Source organism: Budorcas taxicolor, chromosome 21 (genome assembly GCF_023091745.1).
Source record: "Budorcas taxicolor isolate Tak-1 chromosome 21, Takin1.1, whole genome shotgun sequence".
Classification (NCBI taxonomy): Eukaryota; Metazoa; Chordata; class Mammalia; order Artiodactyla; family Bovidae; genus Budorcas; species Budorcas taxicolor.
This window is the reverse complement of record NC_068930.1, coordinates 26818237-26838356: the sequence shown is the minus strand read 5'-3', so window position 1 is coordinate 26838356 and position 20120 is coordinate 26818237. Positions and strand designations below refer to the sequence as shown.

The 20120-nt window shown below is 38.1% G+C and overlaps 1 protein-coding gene across 1 annotated transcript in view; it reads left to right on the top strand.

Moving 5' to 3' along the window:
* Positions 1-20120, top strand: part of BTBD1 (BTB domain containing 1) — a 47233-nt gene that overhangs the window by 11894 nt on the left and 15219 nt on the right. Inside the window, exons 3-4 of the mRNA XM_052659417.1 lie at positions 4138-4243; positions 11726-11923. Coding sequence (XP_052515377.1) covers positions 4138-4243; positions 11726-11923 — 304 coding nt within the window. The remainder of the gene's footprint in view (positions 1-4137; positions 4244-11725; positions 11924-20120) is intronic.

The window sequence follows — 20120 nt, the reverse complement described above, 5'->3', positions numbered from 1 at the left end:
CTTATGTAAATAAGGTGTTTCATCTCTGTAAAGTTATATAGGTGTTTAGGATTGGAGTTGAGAGTAGTATCCAGCATTGTCTATGCTGTGATTGAGAGTATGAAGCTTTCTGGACCTTAGTGCTCTATTTTTGTTGGGTCCGAAATTAACATTTAGTATTTCAAGTCCAGAGCAGTTGTAAGATTTACTGTATTCTGTCAGCTTGGTGACCCACTTCTGAAGGGTTTAGAATTTATTTTTATTTTTGAACACCAAAAACATTTTGTATTGGGGTATAGCCAGTTAACAGTGTTGTGATACTTTCAGGTGAGCAGTGAAGGGGCTCAGCTGTAGATATACATGTATCTATCCTCCCTCAAACTCCGCTCCCATCCACACTGGCACATAACATTGAGCAGAGTTCCATGTGCTATATAATAGGTTTTTGTTGGTTATCCATTTTTAATATAGCAGTGTGTACATGACTTTTCCAGAGTCCTTAATTGTACCTTCCCCCAGGCAACCATGAGTTCATTTTCTAAATCTTTCTGTGAGTCTCTTTCTGCTTTGAAAGTAAGTTCATTTGTATCATTTCCTTTTTGATTCTACATGTAAGGGATGTCATATGATATTTTGGAGGAGTTAAAATTTAAGAATATTCTTTCTTTGACACTTAAGAAAGTTTTCAACATGTATACTATAAATACAGAAAAGTGCACATGTCATAATGTGTATAGTCTGAATGTTTACATACTGAACACATTTATGGAACCATTAACCAGTCCTCAACATACACTATTTAGCACTTGTTAAATGCCTATAATCTGAGCTTCATACTTGAGATATAAGTAAATCGATTTTTTTCTTCTTAGACAATGTAATGATACCCTTTTACGAATTGTTTAAAAAAATCCTAAGCTAGTCTGTAATTCAGTGCCAGGGGGTGAATTCTCACGTGTTGAAATTTTAATCCCCAGGACCCTCAAAATGTGACCTTACTTGGAGATAGGGTCTTTACAAAGGTGAGAGAGTAAAATGAGAGGGGGGAAATGTCTAAGCTGATAATATGTAATCCTGCTGAATACTAGTAGTGGAAATAATCATGGATATTCCTTAGCTTAACCCTCTCATTTTCCAAATGAAAAAACTAAAACCTGACTAGTTAACTACCTGCCCAAAGTCTCACAACAGGCTGGGTGGAGTCAGACTTGTTTGCCATTGTGCATGCGTTCTGTCACATCACAAATGATTGATGATATGTCTTTTTGTAAATCTTTGGTCATTGAGTATTTATAGTTACAGAAGAAAGAACATGCTGATGTCACCTCTTCTTGGACGTAATCACAGAACTCCATGTCTGTGTGTATTGTACACCAGACACAGGCTAATCCATTTGTATATATTATCACATTTACTCCTTCTTTAAGCTGTGATGTTATTTATTATTATTATCATCCCCCTTTCAAAGGTGAAATGGAAGCTTAAAGAGGTAAATATCTAACGTAATGTAAGATAGCAACTGGTAAAAGGTCTCAAACCAATAGAGTATGGTGATATTGATAATAACTGCAAAATGTATTGAGTGACTTAGTGTATGCCAGGTCTCATTCTAAATACTTTGTATGCATTAATTCATTTAATCTTTGCAATAACTTTAGGAGTTGTAGCTATCCTCAGTGAAGATTTTCTTATCATCCACTTTTTATATAGAAGCACAGAGAGGTGAAATAACTCAATAAAGATTATATAACTAACAAGTGATATCTGTAGTTCAGTTGCTAAGTCATGTCCAACTCTTTTGCAACCCCCTGGAGTGAAGCCCTCCAGGCTCCTTTGTCCATGGGATTTCCCAGGCAAAAATACTGGAGTGGGTTGCCATTTCCTTCTCCAGAGCATCTTCCTGACCGGGGAATCAAACCTGCATCTCCTGCATTGGCAGGTGGATTCTCGCATTTTTTTTTTCCTTTTCTGAACTTGTGATGAAAATCTAATAAAGAAGTTGATAATCATGATTCTTTGTTGTCTGAAGAATTTTATTGTGTGTGAAGAGGGTCACTTAGCTACATTCATTTTTTTAAATTCAGTCATAAAATTTGGAAACCAGTAGGACTTTCCTAGCTCTCCAGTGGTTAAGACTCCGAGCTTCCACTGCAGGGGGCTTGGGTCAGATCTCTGGTTGAGAAGCTAGGATCCCACGTGCTACACGATGTGGCTAAAAAAAGAAAAATTAGAAGCCAATAAATTAAACGTTGACAGTGAAAATCCAGTTTCTAGTTCAGTAAGCCAAAGTCAGCTGTATACTTTTGCTCAACATGTATCTTACTTTCTTCTGCTTACCATTAAGTTTCTGGGATTCATTCCTGTTGTTCTAGATCTACACACAGCAAAATGGGCCTGAAAATCTGCATTTCTAACAGACTTTAGGATGATGCTGGTGCTTCTAAACCACATTTTGAGTAGCAAGGCTTAACATATGTCGCTGAGGAAAAAAGGAACTTTTCAGTGCTTTGTTGGTCTTAGAACTCAACATTACTCCAGATTTTTCTTTGGTGGGGTCATGTGAATTAGCCCATGAATTGTCATGTGAATGTCTTGTTCCTGCCAAGTGAATCATTTGAACTGAGAATGTTCATTTACTTGAGAGGACTTATGCCAGCGTCCCTCTAAAACAAAGAACCAGTGTGCTGTCCCAGCATGGATTACAGAGGGAAAACACTCTGGGGCAATAGAGTCATTAAAAATAGTGCCACACTCAAATTTAGAGAAAATTAATTTTACTCCTAAGTAGCAGCGGTAGATTTCCTAGCCAAATATGATATCGTATTGAATGACTGAAAATATTCCTACTCTGAATAAAATAACTTTTACCAAAAATTATTTTTCCTAAAAGTGAAACAATTCATTTTTCTGCATAAATACTAACTCAGCTATAAACACTGAGTTGGCCAGCTAGAATATCTGCTAACATTAGAATTTTACTTACTTTTAAACTTGTTTTTTGAATTATAATGTACAGCCTGATAAAACACATATTATAAGTTTGACTTCTGACTTCTTAAAGCTCAGCTTTGCTGAAATCATATAGCAGTTGATTCTCGACCAACATGGCTTTGAACTTAGTGGGTCCACTTATATATGTAATTTTTTCAGTAGTAAATAGTAGATGATTTGTGGTTGATTAAATCCGCGGATATGGAAGGACCTCAGATGCAAAGGTCTAACTGTAAGTTCTGTGTGGATTTCAACTGCACAGAGGTCAGTGCCCCCAACCTGCAAGTTGTTCAAGTGTCAGCTGTATACTCTTTTGCTCAACATATACAGTACTTCCTTATGCTTACCATTAGGAATTCATTCCTATTGCTGTGTGTAGTTGTAGATTGTTCATTCTCATTGTATAATATTCTATCATGTGGATTTACTTATTTGCTTTTCTGTTGTTAGGTTTTTGCTTAGGTTCCCAGAACTTTAATGCTCTAAAATTTTTGTACTTTATTCTCTTTCCCCCAATCAAACAGGAAATGGGGGAAAAAATCTGTTTGTACTGATATGCTTGACAATTGATGTTATCATTTAGTGAAAAGATCCTAAGACTTGGATTGAAGGGCTGGCTTCTCCTGTGGCTCAGCTGGTTAAGAATCCGCCTGCAATGCGGGCGACCTGGATTCGATCCCTGGGTTGGGAAGATCTCCTGGAGAAGGGAAAGGCTACCCACTCCAGTATTCTGGCCTGGAGAATTCCATGGACTGTATAGTCCATGGGGTTGCAAAGAGTCAGGCACAGCTGAGCGATTTTCACTTTCACTTTGGAACATATCTGGCTAGAGTCAGTGCACCTCTCTGAGCCTCTCTTTTCTCATCTGTATAATGGGAAGATGTCTGCCTTATCTACCCTAGAGTGCTTCATTAAGGATCAAAATATGTAATATATATGCATATAAAAATAACAATTGTTAATGGTAATTGAATTAATTGTTATCTTTTGGACATTTGTGCTTTTCTCTTTTATTTCTGTGGAATGAAAAGTTAAGCATATTATAATTATATTTTAAGTATGAGTTTTTATATAATTGTCAGTTATAACTGTTTACAGTATACCTTTGAATATGGACAGCCTGAAGTTAGAATAACTGTGAAAATAACTATCTTTTTATATGTTCAGGCTCGTTTATTTGATGAACCTCAGCTTGCTAGTCTTTGTCTAGACACAATAGACAAAAACACAATGGATGCAATAAGTGCAGAAGGGTTTACTGATATTGACATAGGTAAGTTCACTGTGAAATAAAATGTTAACGTTTTGAGTACAGTAATGTGTTACTAGTGAGCCTTGTTGGCAGAGGAGCTGTTTTTAAATCAGTGGTTTTTCCAAGTGATTTTAAGTTTGCCTCTTTAAGAGTTGTGCTTTCTTTATTTTGCTGAAATAGTCCTAAAAGTCGTAACTACCTCATTGCCTTTTAAAAGAGATCAGATCAAACAAATGCTCATCATATGCATAGCATTATATCAGGGCCCTATAAGAAATACAAAGAAGGGTAAGATTTGATTTTTTTTTTCTTTAGGAAACTGTCATCTGTTTGGAGAATCAGGGAAGAAATATGTGAAAATTAATATTAAGACATTACATAGAAAAGATGACATATGGCAAAATGTCTTTTCACCTTTTCGGAACTAGATACATAGAAAATAATTACTACGCAAATCCAAAATGTGGAGAGAGCTCCTCATAATGGGATGTTAGGAGAATCTTGGCACAGGAAGTTCTGACATGGGCCTTAGGGAATGGATAGTATTTGGGTAATGAAGAGGGGAGGGCATTAGAGGCAGGTAGAACCACATGAAGAAAGCGTGTGTAGAGGATGGGCAGTGCAGGGCAAGTGAAATCCAGGGTGTGGGGGCCGTGCAATCATAGGCTCAGGAGTTTGAATTTTGTCATGTAGGGTAGCAGAAAGAGCGGATCCAGCCTATAACTCTAAATATCATCATCATCTAATAAGCCCAAAATAACTTTTATCTTATTCTGGGCTCCAAATTTTGTGTAGCCAACTATTTACTTGACATCTTCGTTTGGAGATTTTATAGGCATTTCCAATAGCCCAGCTAAAAGAAAGCCATTGATTGTCCCATACTCCCCATTATCTTTTCTGTTCCTTTCCAGTTTTTTTTTTTTTTGCTCTTCCTTAATGGCACCACCATGCATAACTAAAAACCTAGAAGTTATTTTTAACTACTCTCTTTCATACTCCACATGCAGTTTATCAGCATACGTTCTCTGCTCTCCAGTCAAATGTATGCTGGAGAAATTCCTGGTGATCCAGTGGCTAGGAGTTGGTGCTTTCATTGCTGGGCCCATGTTCGGTCCCTGGTCGGAGAACTAAAATATGACAAGCTGTATGGTGCAGCTCACACCCCACCACCCCCCTAAAAAATAGTATCCCTAGTTCTGACTATGTCTTACTTTGTCTGTTGCTCCCGTCTGGTCTGAATCACTGTTCTCATTCACCTGGATAAGCTCTGTGCTCTCCTGCTGTCTCCCTGCTGCCACTCACTCTTTTTTTTTTACTTTATTTATTTTTTTTTTGGAGTATGATTGCTTTACAATGTTGTATTGGTTTCTACCATATGACATTGTGAATCAGCTATCAGTGTGTGTGTGTGTGTGTGTGTGTGTGTGTCCTCCCTCTTGTGCCTACCTCCCACCCCATATGACATTGTGAATCAGCTATCAGTGTGTGTGTGTGTGTGTGTGTGTGTGTGTGTGTGTGTGTGTGTGTCCTCCCTCTTGTGCCTGCCTCCCACCCCCCACTCCTCCATCCCACCCCTTTAGGTCATCACAGAGCCCCTAGCTGAGCTCCCTGTGCGATACAGCATCTTCCCACTGGCTATCTGTTTTGCGTATGATAAGGTGTATGTTTCAATGCTACTTTTTGAATCCATCCCACCCTCTCCTTCCCCTATCGTGTCCGCAATTCCGTTCTCTACATCTGTCTGATTCCCGCCCTGCAGATAGGTTCATCAATACCATTTTTCTGCAGTCCATATATATACATTAATGTGTGAATATTTATTTTTCTCTTTCTGACATTTCAGTCTGTATAACAGGCTCTAGGTTCATCTACCTCAGATCAACTGACTCAAGTTTCTTCCTTTTTATGGCTGAGCAGTATTCCATTGTATATGTATACTGCAACTTCTTTATCCATTCATCTGTCAATGGACATCTAGGTTGCATCCATGTCCTGGCTGTTATAAATAGTGCTGCAGTGAACATTGGGGTACAGGAGTATTTCTGAATTATGGTTTTCTTATGGTATATGCCCAGTAGTGGGATTGCTGGGTCATGTTGTTCAGTCGCTCAGTTGTGTCCAACTGTGACCCCATGAACTGCAGCACACTAGGCTTCCTGTCCTTCACTGTCTCCTGGAGTTTGCTCAAACTCATGTCCATTGAGTCAGTGATGCCATCCAACCATCTCATCCTCTGTCACCCCCTTCTCCTCCTGCCCTCAGTCTCTCCCAGTATCATGGTCTTTTCCAGTGAGTTGGCTCTTCACATCAAGTGGCCAAAGTATTGGAGCTTCAGCATCAGTTCTTCCAGGATTGAATATTCAGGGTTGATTTTCTTTAGGATTGACTGGTTTGATCTCCTTGCTATTCAAGGAACTTTTTAGAGCCTTCTCCAGCTGGGTCATAGGGTAGTTTTATTCCTAGTTTTTAAAGGAATTTCCACACTGTTCTCCATAGTGGCTGTATCAATTTACATTCCCACCAACAATGCAAGAGTGTTCCCTTTTCTCCAGACCCTCTCCAGCATTTATTGTTTGTAGATTTTTTGATGATGGTCATTCTGACCGGTGTGAGATGATACCTCATTGTGGTTTTGATTTGCATTTGTCTAATAATGAGCAGTTTTGAGCATCTTTTTGTGTGTTTGTTGGCCATCTGTATGTCTTCTTTGGAGAAATGTCTGTTGAGGTCTTCTGCCCATTTTTTGATTGAGTTGTTTGTGTTTCTGATAATGAGCTGCAAGAGCTGCTTAAGTTTTGGGGATTAATCCTCTGTCTGTTGCTTCATTTGCAGTTATTTTCTCCCATCCTGAGCGTTGTCTTCTCATCTTGTCCATTCACTCCTGCTTTCATCCTGTCCATTCTCTACATAGCAGCAAATTGTATCACCTCCTTGGCTTCCAGTGTCTTCCCATTGCAATTAGAGTAAGATTCAAATCGCTTACAAAGCTTACAAGATCCTACATGATTAGGCCTTTTATTAGGGTAGGCTACGCTTGGCCATGGTGTTGATAACAGATATACCCCAAAATGCAAGCTCAACATATTTGCACAGATAAACTCCAACACAAAGAAATTGATTTCACACTCAGACAGCAGTCCGAGGCAGTATCCCTGGCTGGTGATTAGCTTTCTGCTACTTCCTATGGCTGAGTTATTATCTGTACCTTGCTGACAGATGGGAAAACACCAACGTTTTATGAGCTTTGGCCTTGAAATGGCACCCTTGTTTTGGCTCTTACTTCACTGGACAGAATTCAGTCACCAGACCCCTCCTCACTTCGGGGAAGCGAGGAGATGCAGATGATCCACATCCCAGGAAGAAGAGAAAACAAGTTTTGTAAAGAGCTGGCAGTCACTACTTAACTCTCTCTCTCACCTGTCCCCTGCCATTCTGTTCCTCATTCGCTGTGTTCCATATACACTGGCCAGTTATTTTTATTTTTTGAGCCTTTGTATTTGCTGTTCCTTTTGATTGGAATCCTTTTCCCCACTCTAAATCTTTGTATTATTGTTGTTCAGTCACTCAGTCGTGTCTTACTCTGCAACCCCATGGACTGCAGCATGCCGGGCTTCCCTGTCCTTCACTATTTCCCAAAGTTTGTTCAGACTCTTGTCCATTCAGTAAGTGATGCCATCCAACCATCTCATCCTCTGTTGCCCCCTTCTCATGCCCTCAATTTTTCCCAGCATTAGGGTCTTTTCCAATGAGTTGGCTCTTCGCATCAGATGACGGAGTATTGGAGCTTCTTTATATGGCTCGTTCTTTCTAATCATTCAGATCTTAGGTTAAAGGAGACCTGAGATGTGCCATCTCACACCTACTTAAGGTAGATACCACATTCCCCTAAGCAATCCCTGTTCCGTTACTCAGATTTCTTTTTCTCTTAATATGTATCACTCTCTGACTATCTTGTCTGGGGCTTTGTTTATGTATATGTGGATTGTCGACCTTCCCCTTCTAGATTGTAAACTTCTTAAACTCTAAACTCCTTTGTCTTGTTTATCACTGTACCTCCAACACTGAAAGCAGTAGAACACAATACGTGTTCAGTTAATATTTCTTAGACTGATTGGCTGCGTCTAGAATGTTGCCGCTCCTTCCCATCTTGGCTGGTTCTTACTCAGTCTTCATGTCTTGGCTCAGATTATAACTCTGCAGAGACTCCTTTCTTAAAAGCTGCTACCCTTCCCCTTCCATGAAATTTAATATATTCCTGTTTACAGTAACATCTCTGTCTTGGTTTCCCTGTCTCTTGCATATTATCATGGGAAGGATTTATACTCTTCTGCATTATCCTGACGGGGAGGCACTACATTAGGTTCCTTCCCAGCACCTGCACATTGTGTGCTCTTGAGTTTTTGTTGAGTTACTGGATGTTTGAGAACCCTGAGCACTCCACCCATTGGCAAGGAAGCATGACTTAATCCCAGTTTCTTTCCTTTGAAGGGGCGTCAGGTGCTCCACTTCAGTCTACTCTCACGTGAAATGATGCTGCCGGCATCAGGGTGACTCACTCCAAGAAGCTGTTTTGTAAATAGCTTCTACATTAGTCATGCCATTGGGTCCTGGAAGTCTTGAAGTAGGCTCCTTGCACAGGATGAAAACCCCATAAATATTTGTTGATTGAATTTGACTTGGCAGTGGTTTATATTAAACCCAGTATTGTATTATGTATATAAATATAATCTTATGTGCTTTCATGATCTTTATTAGGCTCTCAGCTGTCATTTCTTATTATAACACATCTGTCAGTAGAAAACCTATGCGTTCTCACCTCATAGTCTAGTTTGTCTCAAGTGTACTTGTTAAGACTTAGGAATGAAAGAGCAGTCTAGGAGCTAAGAGGAAGCAAGCCCTGGCTTCAGGAGCTTTTTTTCAACAGCTGTTTTACATTCTGGGGGTGCTTTTTCTCCTTTGGCGTTTGAATATGTGCTCTAGAGGGATATGCCTACCTTTTACAAGTAGTGAGATACTGTTTCTCTCGCAGCATTCTGTCAAAGGAAAAAGATAATACATCCTTTGGTTGAACAGAATCAATTTACATTATGCCAGGGGCAGTATAATGTGCCTTTTTTTTTTTTCAAGTCTTTAAGTTTCTGTGTTTATCTTTACTGCAGTTACTAGCATACAAGGTAAAAACATGTATGTTGAAAGTTGTCTGTTTTTCTATCGAATGATTAAATATTATGGTAATGATGTTTTCCTAATTCTACAACTATTGAGGTATATTGATTTAATTGATTTACATTCATTTTCTGAGTTTTCCTGGGGCCTTAGTTTATACACATCTACTCAGCTGTTAGAGAAGAAAAAAGCTTGAGTTTTTAAAAATCAAAGGGTTATGCTTAACCTTTTCATTTTTAACATACTGTTGAGCCCCTTCTCTGTTCTAGGGACTGTGACGTCTTCGCTGGAATGATACCTGTGTTTGTTATTAAATCAGTATTTGGTTCTGGTATGAATGTGTAGGCCACTGCAGAATAAAATTTTGTTTTTAACAAATTTTTCTGAGGTGTGTGTTTCTGGGCAATTTAATTGTATTTTAATGTTTTCATTGATTTCTGCAATATAATATCCTTGTTTTTATTTAAACTTAAAATACAATTGTTGGATATTTTATAATAGTGCCTACTATATTGAGGGTCTTTAGAAAATAAGGTTCTCTGAGAAAATTTTTCTGTACATCTTGAACAATTTTTTTTTTTTTTAAAGAAACAAGACTTTCATTTTGGCCATTTGAGAAAGATACCTAAAAAATGTTTTATTTTGCTTGTCCTTATTAAATAATACATATTGACTATAATTTAGGATTCTTGTGGTTATTAGTACTCATTATGATCAGTATCAGTTATTGTAAACTGAAACTGCCAGGTCTCTGAAGTTTTTTTAACATCTCTTTCTCTTTGTGTAAAAGACTCCACACTGTCCTTTTCAAGTACTTCTGTCTACTTTTCAGAGTTTTCCTCTCTTCTTGTCCCTGTTAGATTGCAGCATGTCATCTCATGTTAATAAGTTAACCTCTAAAGCCCTTTTCTCTGAACTTACCGCTTCTGGTCTACTGTAGCTTAAAAATAACTCAGCCTATTTTAATTTTGCCCATGATAAGAGGAAAAGGATTCTGAGTGAGGGCCTGAGTTACGGTCATGACATTTATACTCAGATGTCAAATAGGGCTTCAAACTGAAAAGTCCAAAATTAAACTTCAGCCTCTCACCACTTCCTCTCCCCACCCCACTTCTGCATAGTTGCTCTCATCTCAGTTGGTGCCACTGTCAGCCCACCATTGCTTACCATTAACCTGAGAGTTACCCTGGACTTAGGCTTCCTGTCACCCCTTTATCCAATCTGTTAGGAAGTCTCCTGTCTCCTGTCAGAATATACCCTGAATCCTATCATTTTTCACCACTTCTGCCTGGTCCAAGCCACCATCACCTCTCACCTGGAACCCCGCAAGAACCTCCCTACTGATAGTGTTTCCACTCTTGCCTCTGTTACCATCTCTTCTTATCACAGCTTCCAGGGTGGTCCTTGTAGAGCATAAAATGTCACAGCCCAATACCCTCCAGAGGTTCCCTTTTTCATTCCAAAGGCAAATGATCTGCAGGATGCCTTATGAATGCATCGTGCTTCCCCCGTGTTATAGCTTCCTCACCTCCTGCTTTCCCTTCTTGCTCACTCACTTCCCACCACACTGGCCTCCTGGTTCTTCCTCAGACACGCCAGGCACACCCTCATAAGAGACCCTTCACACTGGCTGGTCCTGGAGTGCTGCTCCTCTCGAGATGTCTATCTGGCCTACCAACCCTGACCCAAAGCCTCCTTCAGATCTTAGCTCAAATGAGGCGATCCAAACTATCCTGTTTTAAGCTACATTTCTGATTATTCCACTTACCCTGCTATTTTTTCCTACATTTATTATGTGACACATTATAAGTTACTTATGTTTATTTAATGTTTCCCCCATTAGAACGTAAGCTCCATGAAGGAAAGAATTTTTAAACCTTTTTGTTTAATGATGTAACATAGTACCTGACACATTGTGAGTGATTAATCAGAAATATTTGCTGAATGAATTAATTAACTGTAATCTGTAGTTGCATTTGTTCAACTATGAATTCAAATCTATAAATTTGTTCATTACTGATTGGGAGCCTTTTTCTCTGACTTACTGTTCTTATCCTGGATATTTGAGTTTGCTTATAAATGGCATGAAATATATAAGGAGATACTGTATGTAGGCTTTCATATATGACAATAAGTTCAATATTAACCTTATTGTAATTTTTTAAAGAATTCTTTGCAGTTACTTTAATTCTTTAATATTTTAAAATATAGAATCTATAGCTTTTAAGTAACCTATTTTTTATTGAGAGTTGAAATTTTAATATAAGTAGATTTGTCAGTATTTTGTTAAATAGCAAAATATTCCTAATTTGACTTATTTTTGTAAATTACTTGTAGACACACTCTGTGCAGTTCTAGAAAGAGACACTCTTAGTATTAGAGAATGTCGACTTTTTGGCGCTGTTGTACGATGGGCAGAAGCAGAATGTCAAAGACAACAATTGCCTATGACCTTTGGAAACAAGCAGAAAGTTCTGGGGAAAGCACTGTCCTTGATCCGCTTCCCACTGATGACCATTGAGGAGTTTGCGGCAGGTAAGGCTATAACTTGTCCAAAATCTACTTGAAACTATTGCAGTGGGCAGTCAGTCTCCCTGTGTGAGAGAGAAAAAGAAGCTATTTATGTGTATACACATTTGTGTGTGTAATTTCCTCCAGTTCTCCTGATAGCCCTTGAAGATAATATTGTAGGTTATATATTTGTATTTTTTAAATTATGTATTTTATATCATTAAAAAATATTATAAATACATAGAAGTTAAACGGTATCTTATAGGTTTAAGATTGGGAGGGGTTAAGCACCTTACCCAGAGTTAAAATGACAGATCTTTCTGACTCTTAGGGTTGATGCTTCTTAGTTCTGTGACCAGTTCTTATTTCCCACATCAACACTGAGTATATTCTGCTTCTAAGTCATGGCCAGATTGATTTAAAAGAAAAAAACTCATGATTGTTTACAGTTACACTTCTTTATGTTCATTGGCCATTTGTATTTTTTTCTTAACATTCATGACTTTTATTCTATTGAGGTATTCAGATTTTTCTTATGTTCCAGTATTCTCCCAAGTTGTTTTTGCTGGTTGGAATAATTTGTTTTTTTCTTTCTGTAAATTGTTTATAACATCTACATAGTAAAGTGGATAAATACTGTGAACACACCTAGGTGACCACACATACCTCTTTATAATACATTATCATATCCCTCCAGTCTCCATCATGCATGTCTCTCCTAGTCTTTTATCTCCCTCCCAAAGATGACTCTTTCTGGCTTCTAGAAATGAGTTTTATCTGTTTTTAAACTTACTGTAAAGGAAGCCATGCATTCAGCATGTATTCTTTGTGTGTGGCCTCTTTCTCTTGTCACTATGTCTGTTGGATTCATCTCCGTGGCTGTGTATGGCAAAGCCACACACTGTTTCATTGATGCATCCTCTGTGGCTTGGTGTCTATATGTGAACATTTCTATTGAGTGGGAGCAGTACCGTTGCAAAGTTGCAGAGTGTACATATGCTAGCATTGGTAGATCCTACCAAACAGTGGCCCAAAGTAGTTGTAACAGTTCATAGCCAAATACCAAACTTAGTCAAGAGTTCATTCCAGTTGCCTCATATCCTCTCCATTCAGTTCAGTTCAGTTCAGTCGCTCAGTCGTGTCCAACTCTTTGCGACCCCATGAATCACAGCATGCCAGGCCTCCCTGTCCATCACCAACTCCTGGAGTTCACCCAGACTCATGTGCATCGAGTCAGTGATGCCATCTCATCCTCTGTTGTCCCCTTCTCCTCCTGCCTCCAATCCCTCCCAGCATCAGGGTCTTTTCCAATGAGTCAACTCTTCGCATGAGGTGGCCAAAGTATTGGAGTTTCAGCCTCAGCATCAGTCCTTCCAATGAACACCCAGGACTGATCTCCTTCAGAATGGACTGGTTGGATGTCCTTGCAGTCCAAGGGACTCTCAAGAGTCTTCTCCAACACCACAGTTCAAAAGCATCAATTCTTCGGCACTCAGCTTTCTTCACAGTCCAACTCTCACATCCATACGTGAACACTGGAAAAACCATAGCCTTGACTAGACGGACCTTTGTTGGCAAAGTAATGTCTCTGCTTTTTAATATGCTGTCTAGGTTAGTCATAACTTTCCTTCCAAGGAGTAAGTGTCTTTTAATTTCATGGCTGCAGTCACCATCTGCAGTGATTTTGGAGCCCAAAAAAATGGTCTGACACTGTTTCCACTATTTCCCCATCTATTTCCCATGAAGTGATGGGACCAGAAGCCATGATCGTCATTTTCTGAATGTTGAGCTTTAAGCCAACTTTTTCACCCTCCTCTTTCACTTTCATCAAGAGGCTTTTTAGTTCCTCTTTACTTTCTGCCATAAAGGTGGTGTCATCTGCATATCTGAGGTTATTGATATTTCTCCTGGCAATCTTGATTCCAGCCTGTGCTTCTTCCAGCCCAGCGTTTCTCATGATGTACTCTGCATAGAAGTTAAATAAGCAGGGTGACAATATACAGCCTTGATGTACTCCTTTTCCTATTTGGAACCAGTCTGTTGTTCCATGTCCAGTTCTAACTGTTGCTTCCTGACCTGCATGTAGGTTTCTCAGGAGGCAGGTCAGGTGGTCTGGTATTCCCATCTCTTTTAGAATTTTCCACAGTTCCTTGTGATCCACGCAGTCAAAGTCTTTGGCACAGTCAATAAAGCAGCAAGAGAGGTTTTTCTTGAACTCTCTTGCTTTTTCCATGATCCAGTGGATGCTGGCAATTTGATCTCTGGTTCCTCTGCCTTTTCTAAAACCAGATTGAACATCTGGAAGTTCACGGTTCACGTATTGCTGAAGCCTGGCTTGGAGAATTTTGAGCATTACTTTACTAGCATGTGAGATGAGTGCAATTGTGCGGTAGTTTGAGCATTTTTTGGCATTGCGTTTCTTTGGGATTGGAATGAAAACTGACCTTTTCCAGTCCTGTGGCCACTGCTGAGTTTTCCAAATGTGCTGGCATATTGAGTGCAACACTTTCACAGCATCATCTTTCAGGATTTGAAACAGCTCAACTGGAATTCCATCACCTCCACTAGCTTTGTTCGATGTATATAATCTGACAGAATACTTGTATCCAGAATATGTTAGACACATATATAATGTGTGTATATACAGCTAATATCCTCCAGTCTGTGAATTGTCTTTTCATTATCTTAATGTTGTCTTTTTATAAATAGAAGATCTTAATTTTAATGAATGAATTTATCAATCTTTTTGTTTAAGGTCAAGGCTTTTTATGTCTTCCTTAAGAAATTTTACCTGCCTCAAGGTGATAAAAGATATTCTCTTAGGTTTTCTTCTAGGAAGTTTATTGTTTTTCATTTAACTTTTCAGTCTGTAATCTAGTTGGGTTTTTGTTTTTTGTGTTTTTTTTCCCCACACATGTATGGTGTGAGGTTAGGGGTCAAGATTCATTTTTTTCCCCATGTGTCTATATATTAAAAACTGTCCTTGCCCCCATGCCCAGCAGTGCTAAAGTGAAAGTATTAGTTGCTCAGTTATGTCTGACTCTTTGCAACCCCATGGACTTTAGCCCTCCAGGTTCCGCTGTCAATGGAATTTTCCAGGCAAGAATGCTGGAGTGGGCTGCCATTTCCTCCTCCAGAGGATCTTCCTGACCCAGGGATCTAACCTACGTCTCCCACATTGCAGGCTGATTCTTTACCGTCTGAGCCAGCAACAGTGATAGTGAAAGTGAAACTTGCTCAGTATCCAACTCTTTGTGATGCCATGGACTAATTCTCCAGACCAGAATACTGGACTGGAGTAGCCTTTCCCTTCTCCAGGGGATCTTCCCAACCCAGAGATCAAACCCAAGTCTCCTGCATTGCAGGTGGATTCTTTACCAGCTGAGCCACAAAGGAAGCCCAAGAATACTGGAGTGGGTAGCCTGTCCCTTCTCCAGCGGATATTCCCGACCCAAGAATCAATCCGGGGTCCCCTGCATTTCAGGCGGATTCTTTACCAACTGAGCTACGGCAGTGCTAACTTTTGTAAATCATCTCAGTAAATATGAATGAATCTATTTCTGTAATGTTTACTCTGCTGTTGTATTGTTTTTACTTGAACCAAATCTGTGGCGTTTTCATTTCTGTAGTTTTAAAGTGAATCTTGAAATCTGATAGTGAAAATCCTCTAGCTTTGTTCTTCTGGATTATCTTGGCTGTTCTTGGTCTTAAGTATTTTCATATAAACATTTTAAGCAGCTTGTTAGTTTCCACCCAAAAACAGTCATGGGTTTCTGATTGGAGTTGCATAGAATCCATTGATTGGTGTGGGGATAATTGATATTTTTATGATACTCTGTTTTCTATTCCATAAACTTTAAGTCTTTAAAAATTTCTCTCAGTAGTATTAATATTTTGAGTTTTCTGGTAGCGGTCTTGCATTTTTTTTTTTTTGGTAGGTTTATTCTGTACATATTTGACTTGCTAAATGTTATTACAGTGATTGGTTTTTTAATTTTCATGTCCTAATTAATTGTTTGCCAGTAGAAGTGCAGTTGGTTTTCCTGTATTGACTTTGTATCCTATACTGAGCTTGCTAAATTCACAGATTTTAATAATTCATTTGTAGTTCATTGTGCATAGTCTACATGTACAGTTATGTGATCTGCAAACAATGATAATTCTGTTCTTCCCTTCTAATCCTTAGACATTTCTTTTTCTTGCCTTACTGTATGACTTAGAAGCTTGAGCATGCTAAGAGGTACAGATAAGTGAATATCTTATATTATGTCATCTTCGGCAGAAAGTTTTCAGTATTTCCCAACAGAGGAATTTATGCTTGCTGTAAATTTTTTGCAGATAGCCTTTATTGGATTAAGAAAGTTTCCTGCTGTTACTACTCTACTAAGAGTTTTATCATGAATTTTATCAAATGTTTCTCCTCTGTTGAGATAGTGATGCAGTTTTCCCCTTTAATTTTTTTAATATGCATTGTTTGATTTTCCAAGTTAAACCTTTGGATTCCTTAGGTAGACCAGGCTTGGTTGTCATGCATTATTCTTTTTATATATCCCTAGATGCTCTTTACCAAATTTAAAAAATATTTTTAGGACTGCTTCATGAGAGAAATTAGTCTATAATTTTCCTTTCTTGTAATGAAATGATCAGATTTTTTATTATCAAGTTTACGCTGGACTCATGCAAAACTTAGGAATATTTCTTTTTTCAGTATTCATGAGTTTATGTAAAATTGGTGCTATTTTTCCTTAATTGTTTAGAGGAACTCATCAGTGAAGCTATCTGGATCTAGTGTTTTCTTTGTGGAAGTATTTTAATTAGAGATTCAATTTCTTGAATAGAGTAGGACTTTTCAGGTTCCTATTTTTGTAACAGTTTCATCTAGACCTTTAATTTATTAATGTGAATTTCATAATATCCTTTTATTATCTCTGTGACATCTAAATTATGTCCCCTATTTCATTTCTGATACTGATTTATTGTACCTTTAATCAGCCTTGCCTAGGAGTTTATCCATTTTGTTAATTTTTTCCAAGAACTGACGTCTGGCTTTATTAATTTTCTTTATTGTATATATGTTTTCCATTTCACTAATTTCTGCTTTTTTATTTATTATTTCCTTTAATTTTAATTTGCTGGGGATTATTTACTTAGTCATTATGACTTTTTGAGATATACTCAAAACAGTGGCTTTCAACTTTATTCTTTTCATGTCTAGTTTTCTGTCTAAACATCCATTTTTCCCCCAGAAATTTTGATATATTGTATTTTCATTGCCATTCAATACAAAGTATTTTCATGGTAATTTTTTTCTTGATCCAAGGGCTATAAATACGTAGCTTAATTTTCAAATATTTGGGCATTTTTCTTCCCAACATTAAGACAGAAATTTCTGTTTGTGTTTATCCCTTAGCAGCTCTGTTCTGCTTGGTTTCTTGGTGTCATGGTTTTCTCTTGCTTGCGCATAGCTTAGGAATTGACCAATACTTCAAGGAGAAGTGATGCACAATATGTTGATCTTGTTTGTCTATTAAGTGTTCTCTTCCAGATCATTGTCTGGCTGCCTTGGTGGCTTTTTGTCTCTTCAGTTGAGTGAGGACTAGTATAGTTTCTAGATTGCCCATTTCTGTGTGACATTATAGCTCTGTGAAGCAGATCAGCAAATATTCCAAGGGGGAAAGTGATGACAAATATAGGGCATAATCTCAGTTTACTGTCTCAGTTGTTCACTGTTAATGTGAAATAACTGTTTTATGTACTGTTTCATCTGTAATTTCTCCAGGCAAGAATACTGGAGTGGGTAGCCATTCCCTTCTCCAGGGGATCTTCCCGACCCAGGGATCGAAACTGGGTCTCCTGCATTGCAGTCGGATTCTTTACCACCTGAGCCACCAGCGAAACCCATAGTTGTTCTCAAACGTAGGTTATTCCAATGTCCTGCAGACTTCTTAATATTTTTATGTAGTCAAATAACATTTCTTCTTTTGCTGTTACGTGTGCTATTTTCTGTTGTGCATATTATTCTGTATTATATTTTTCAAACATGTTTTGGGGAGAATTCCCTTTATATTCCTTATTTTGCTATTGTGTGTTTAACACTTTTTTTTTTTCCTTCTAGAGATTAGGAAGTAATAAATTGTGCATTTAATTTTTTCCCCTTCAATTTTCTTAATTCTCCATTTCATAATAAAACAGTATTTATTTGCCTTCCCTATTTCAGATATGAATGTTAGTATGATGTTTCATCCTTTCACCCTTTGACTATTATAGGTAGATTGTACACCCACACAACATGCTACAAAAATACAACTCTCTTAACTATAGGTTGTATTGGTTTTAGTGCTCATCCCAAGTGTATTCCTGATTACTTTCTTTAGATAGGTATATGGTATGTATCTGAGAGTGTTTTTCATGATCTGAAGACTTCTTTTTTCAACTAAGGAAATTTTATTATACAGGCATTTCTTGGAGATAGTGTGGGTTAGATTTCAGACCACTGCAATAAATTGAATATCACAATAGAGGGAGTCACACAAATTGTTCGGTTTCCAAGTGCATATAAAAGTTATAGTTACACTATATGGTTGTCTATTAAGTGTGCAGTAGTATTATGTCTTAAAAAAACAAATGCATAACTACATTTAAAAAGACTATTGCTAAAGAACACTAGAGCATTTAGCAAGTAATAATTTTTTTGCAGGTGGAGGGTCTTACCTTGATGTTAATGGATGCTTACTAATCGGGTGGTGGTTGCTGAAGATCAAGGTGGTCTTGGCAATTTCTTAAAATAAGACAACAGTGAAATCTGCCACATCGATTCCTTTCACAGATTGTTTCCTTTCACAAATGATTTCTCTGTAGTAGGCAATGCTGTTGGATAGCATTTTACCCACAGTAGAACTTCTTTCAAAATTAGAGACAACCCTCTCACACGCTGCCATTGCTTTATCAACCACATTTATGTAATACTGTAAATCTTTTGTTGTCATGTCAACAGTCTTCACAGCATCTTCTCCAGGAGGAGATTCCTTCTCAAGAAACCTCTTTTCTCATCTGTAGAAGCAGCTCCTTATGAAAGTGCAGCAGTTTAGTCACATTTTCAGGCTTCACTTCTAATTCTAGTTGTCTTCCTGTTTGTGCCACATCTGCAGTTACTTTCTCCACTGAAGTCTTTGAACCTCTCAATGTTATGCATGAGGATTGCAATTTACTTCCTCCAAACTTTGTTTGGTTTTGGTATTTTGACCTCTTCCCATGAATCATAAATGTTCTTAGTAGCATTTAAAATGGTGACTCCTTTCCGGATTTTCAATTTACTTTGTCCAGATGCATCAAAGGAATCACTGTCTGTAGCTTTACAAAATGTACTTCTTAAATAATAAGGCTTGAAACTCTACATTCTTTGATCCAAATTTAGCATAAATTTGGGACCCTAGGATTTTCAGAATGGTGAATGAGCCTTGACTTCAGCTGAATGTCACCAGCTATATTAATCCCTAGCAAGAGAGTCAACCTGTCCTTTGAAGGCAAGCATTGACTTCTCCTCTCTAGCTGTCAAAGTCCTAGATGACATCTTCTTTCAATGGAAGGCTGTTTGTCTACATTGAAAATCTGTTGTTTTGTGTAGTCACCTTCATTAATTATCTTAATTAGATCTTCTAAATAACTCATTTCATCTTCTGTATCAGGTACTTCACCTTGCCCTTTTATGTCAGGAGGCGACTTCTTTCCTTACACCTCCTGAACTAACCTCTGCTGGCTTTAGATGTTTCTTCTGCAGCCTCCTCATTCCTCTCAGCCTTCACAAAATTGAAGAGAGTTAGGCCTTGCCCTGGATTAGACTCTGGCTTAAGGGACTGTTGTGGCTGGTTTGATCTTCTATCCAAACCACTCAGACTTCTTCCATATCAGCTTTAAGGCTATATCGCTTTCTTATTATTTATATGTTCAGTGGAGAAGCACTTTATTTTCTTCAAGAATTTTTCCTTTGCATCCACAGCCTGGCTAATGTTTGGTGCTAGAGATCTAGCTTTTGACATGCCTTCCTCATTCAGCTTAATCATTTCTAGCTTTTGATTTAAAGGAGACATGTGTGACTGTTGCTTTTTCTTGAAACACTTACGAGGACACTGTAGGGTTGTTAATTTGCCTTATTTCATTATTGTGGTATCTCAGGAGGAGATGGGAATGGCTGATCAGTGGAGCATTCAGAACACACACATTT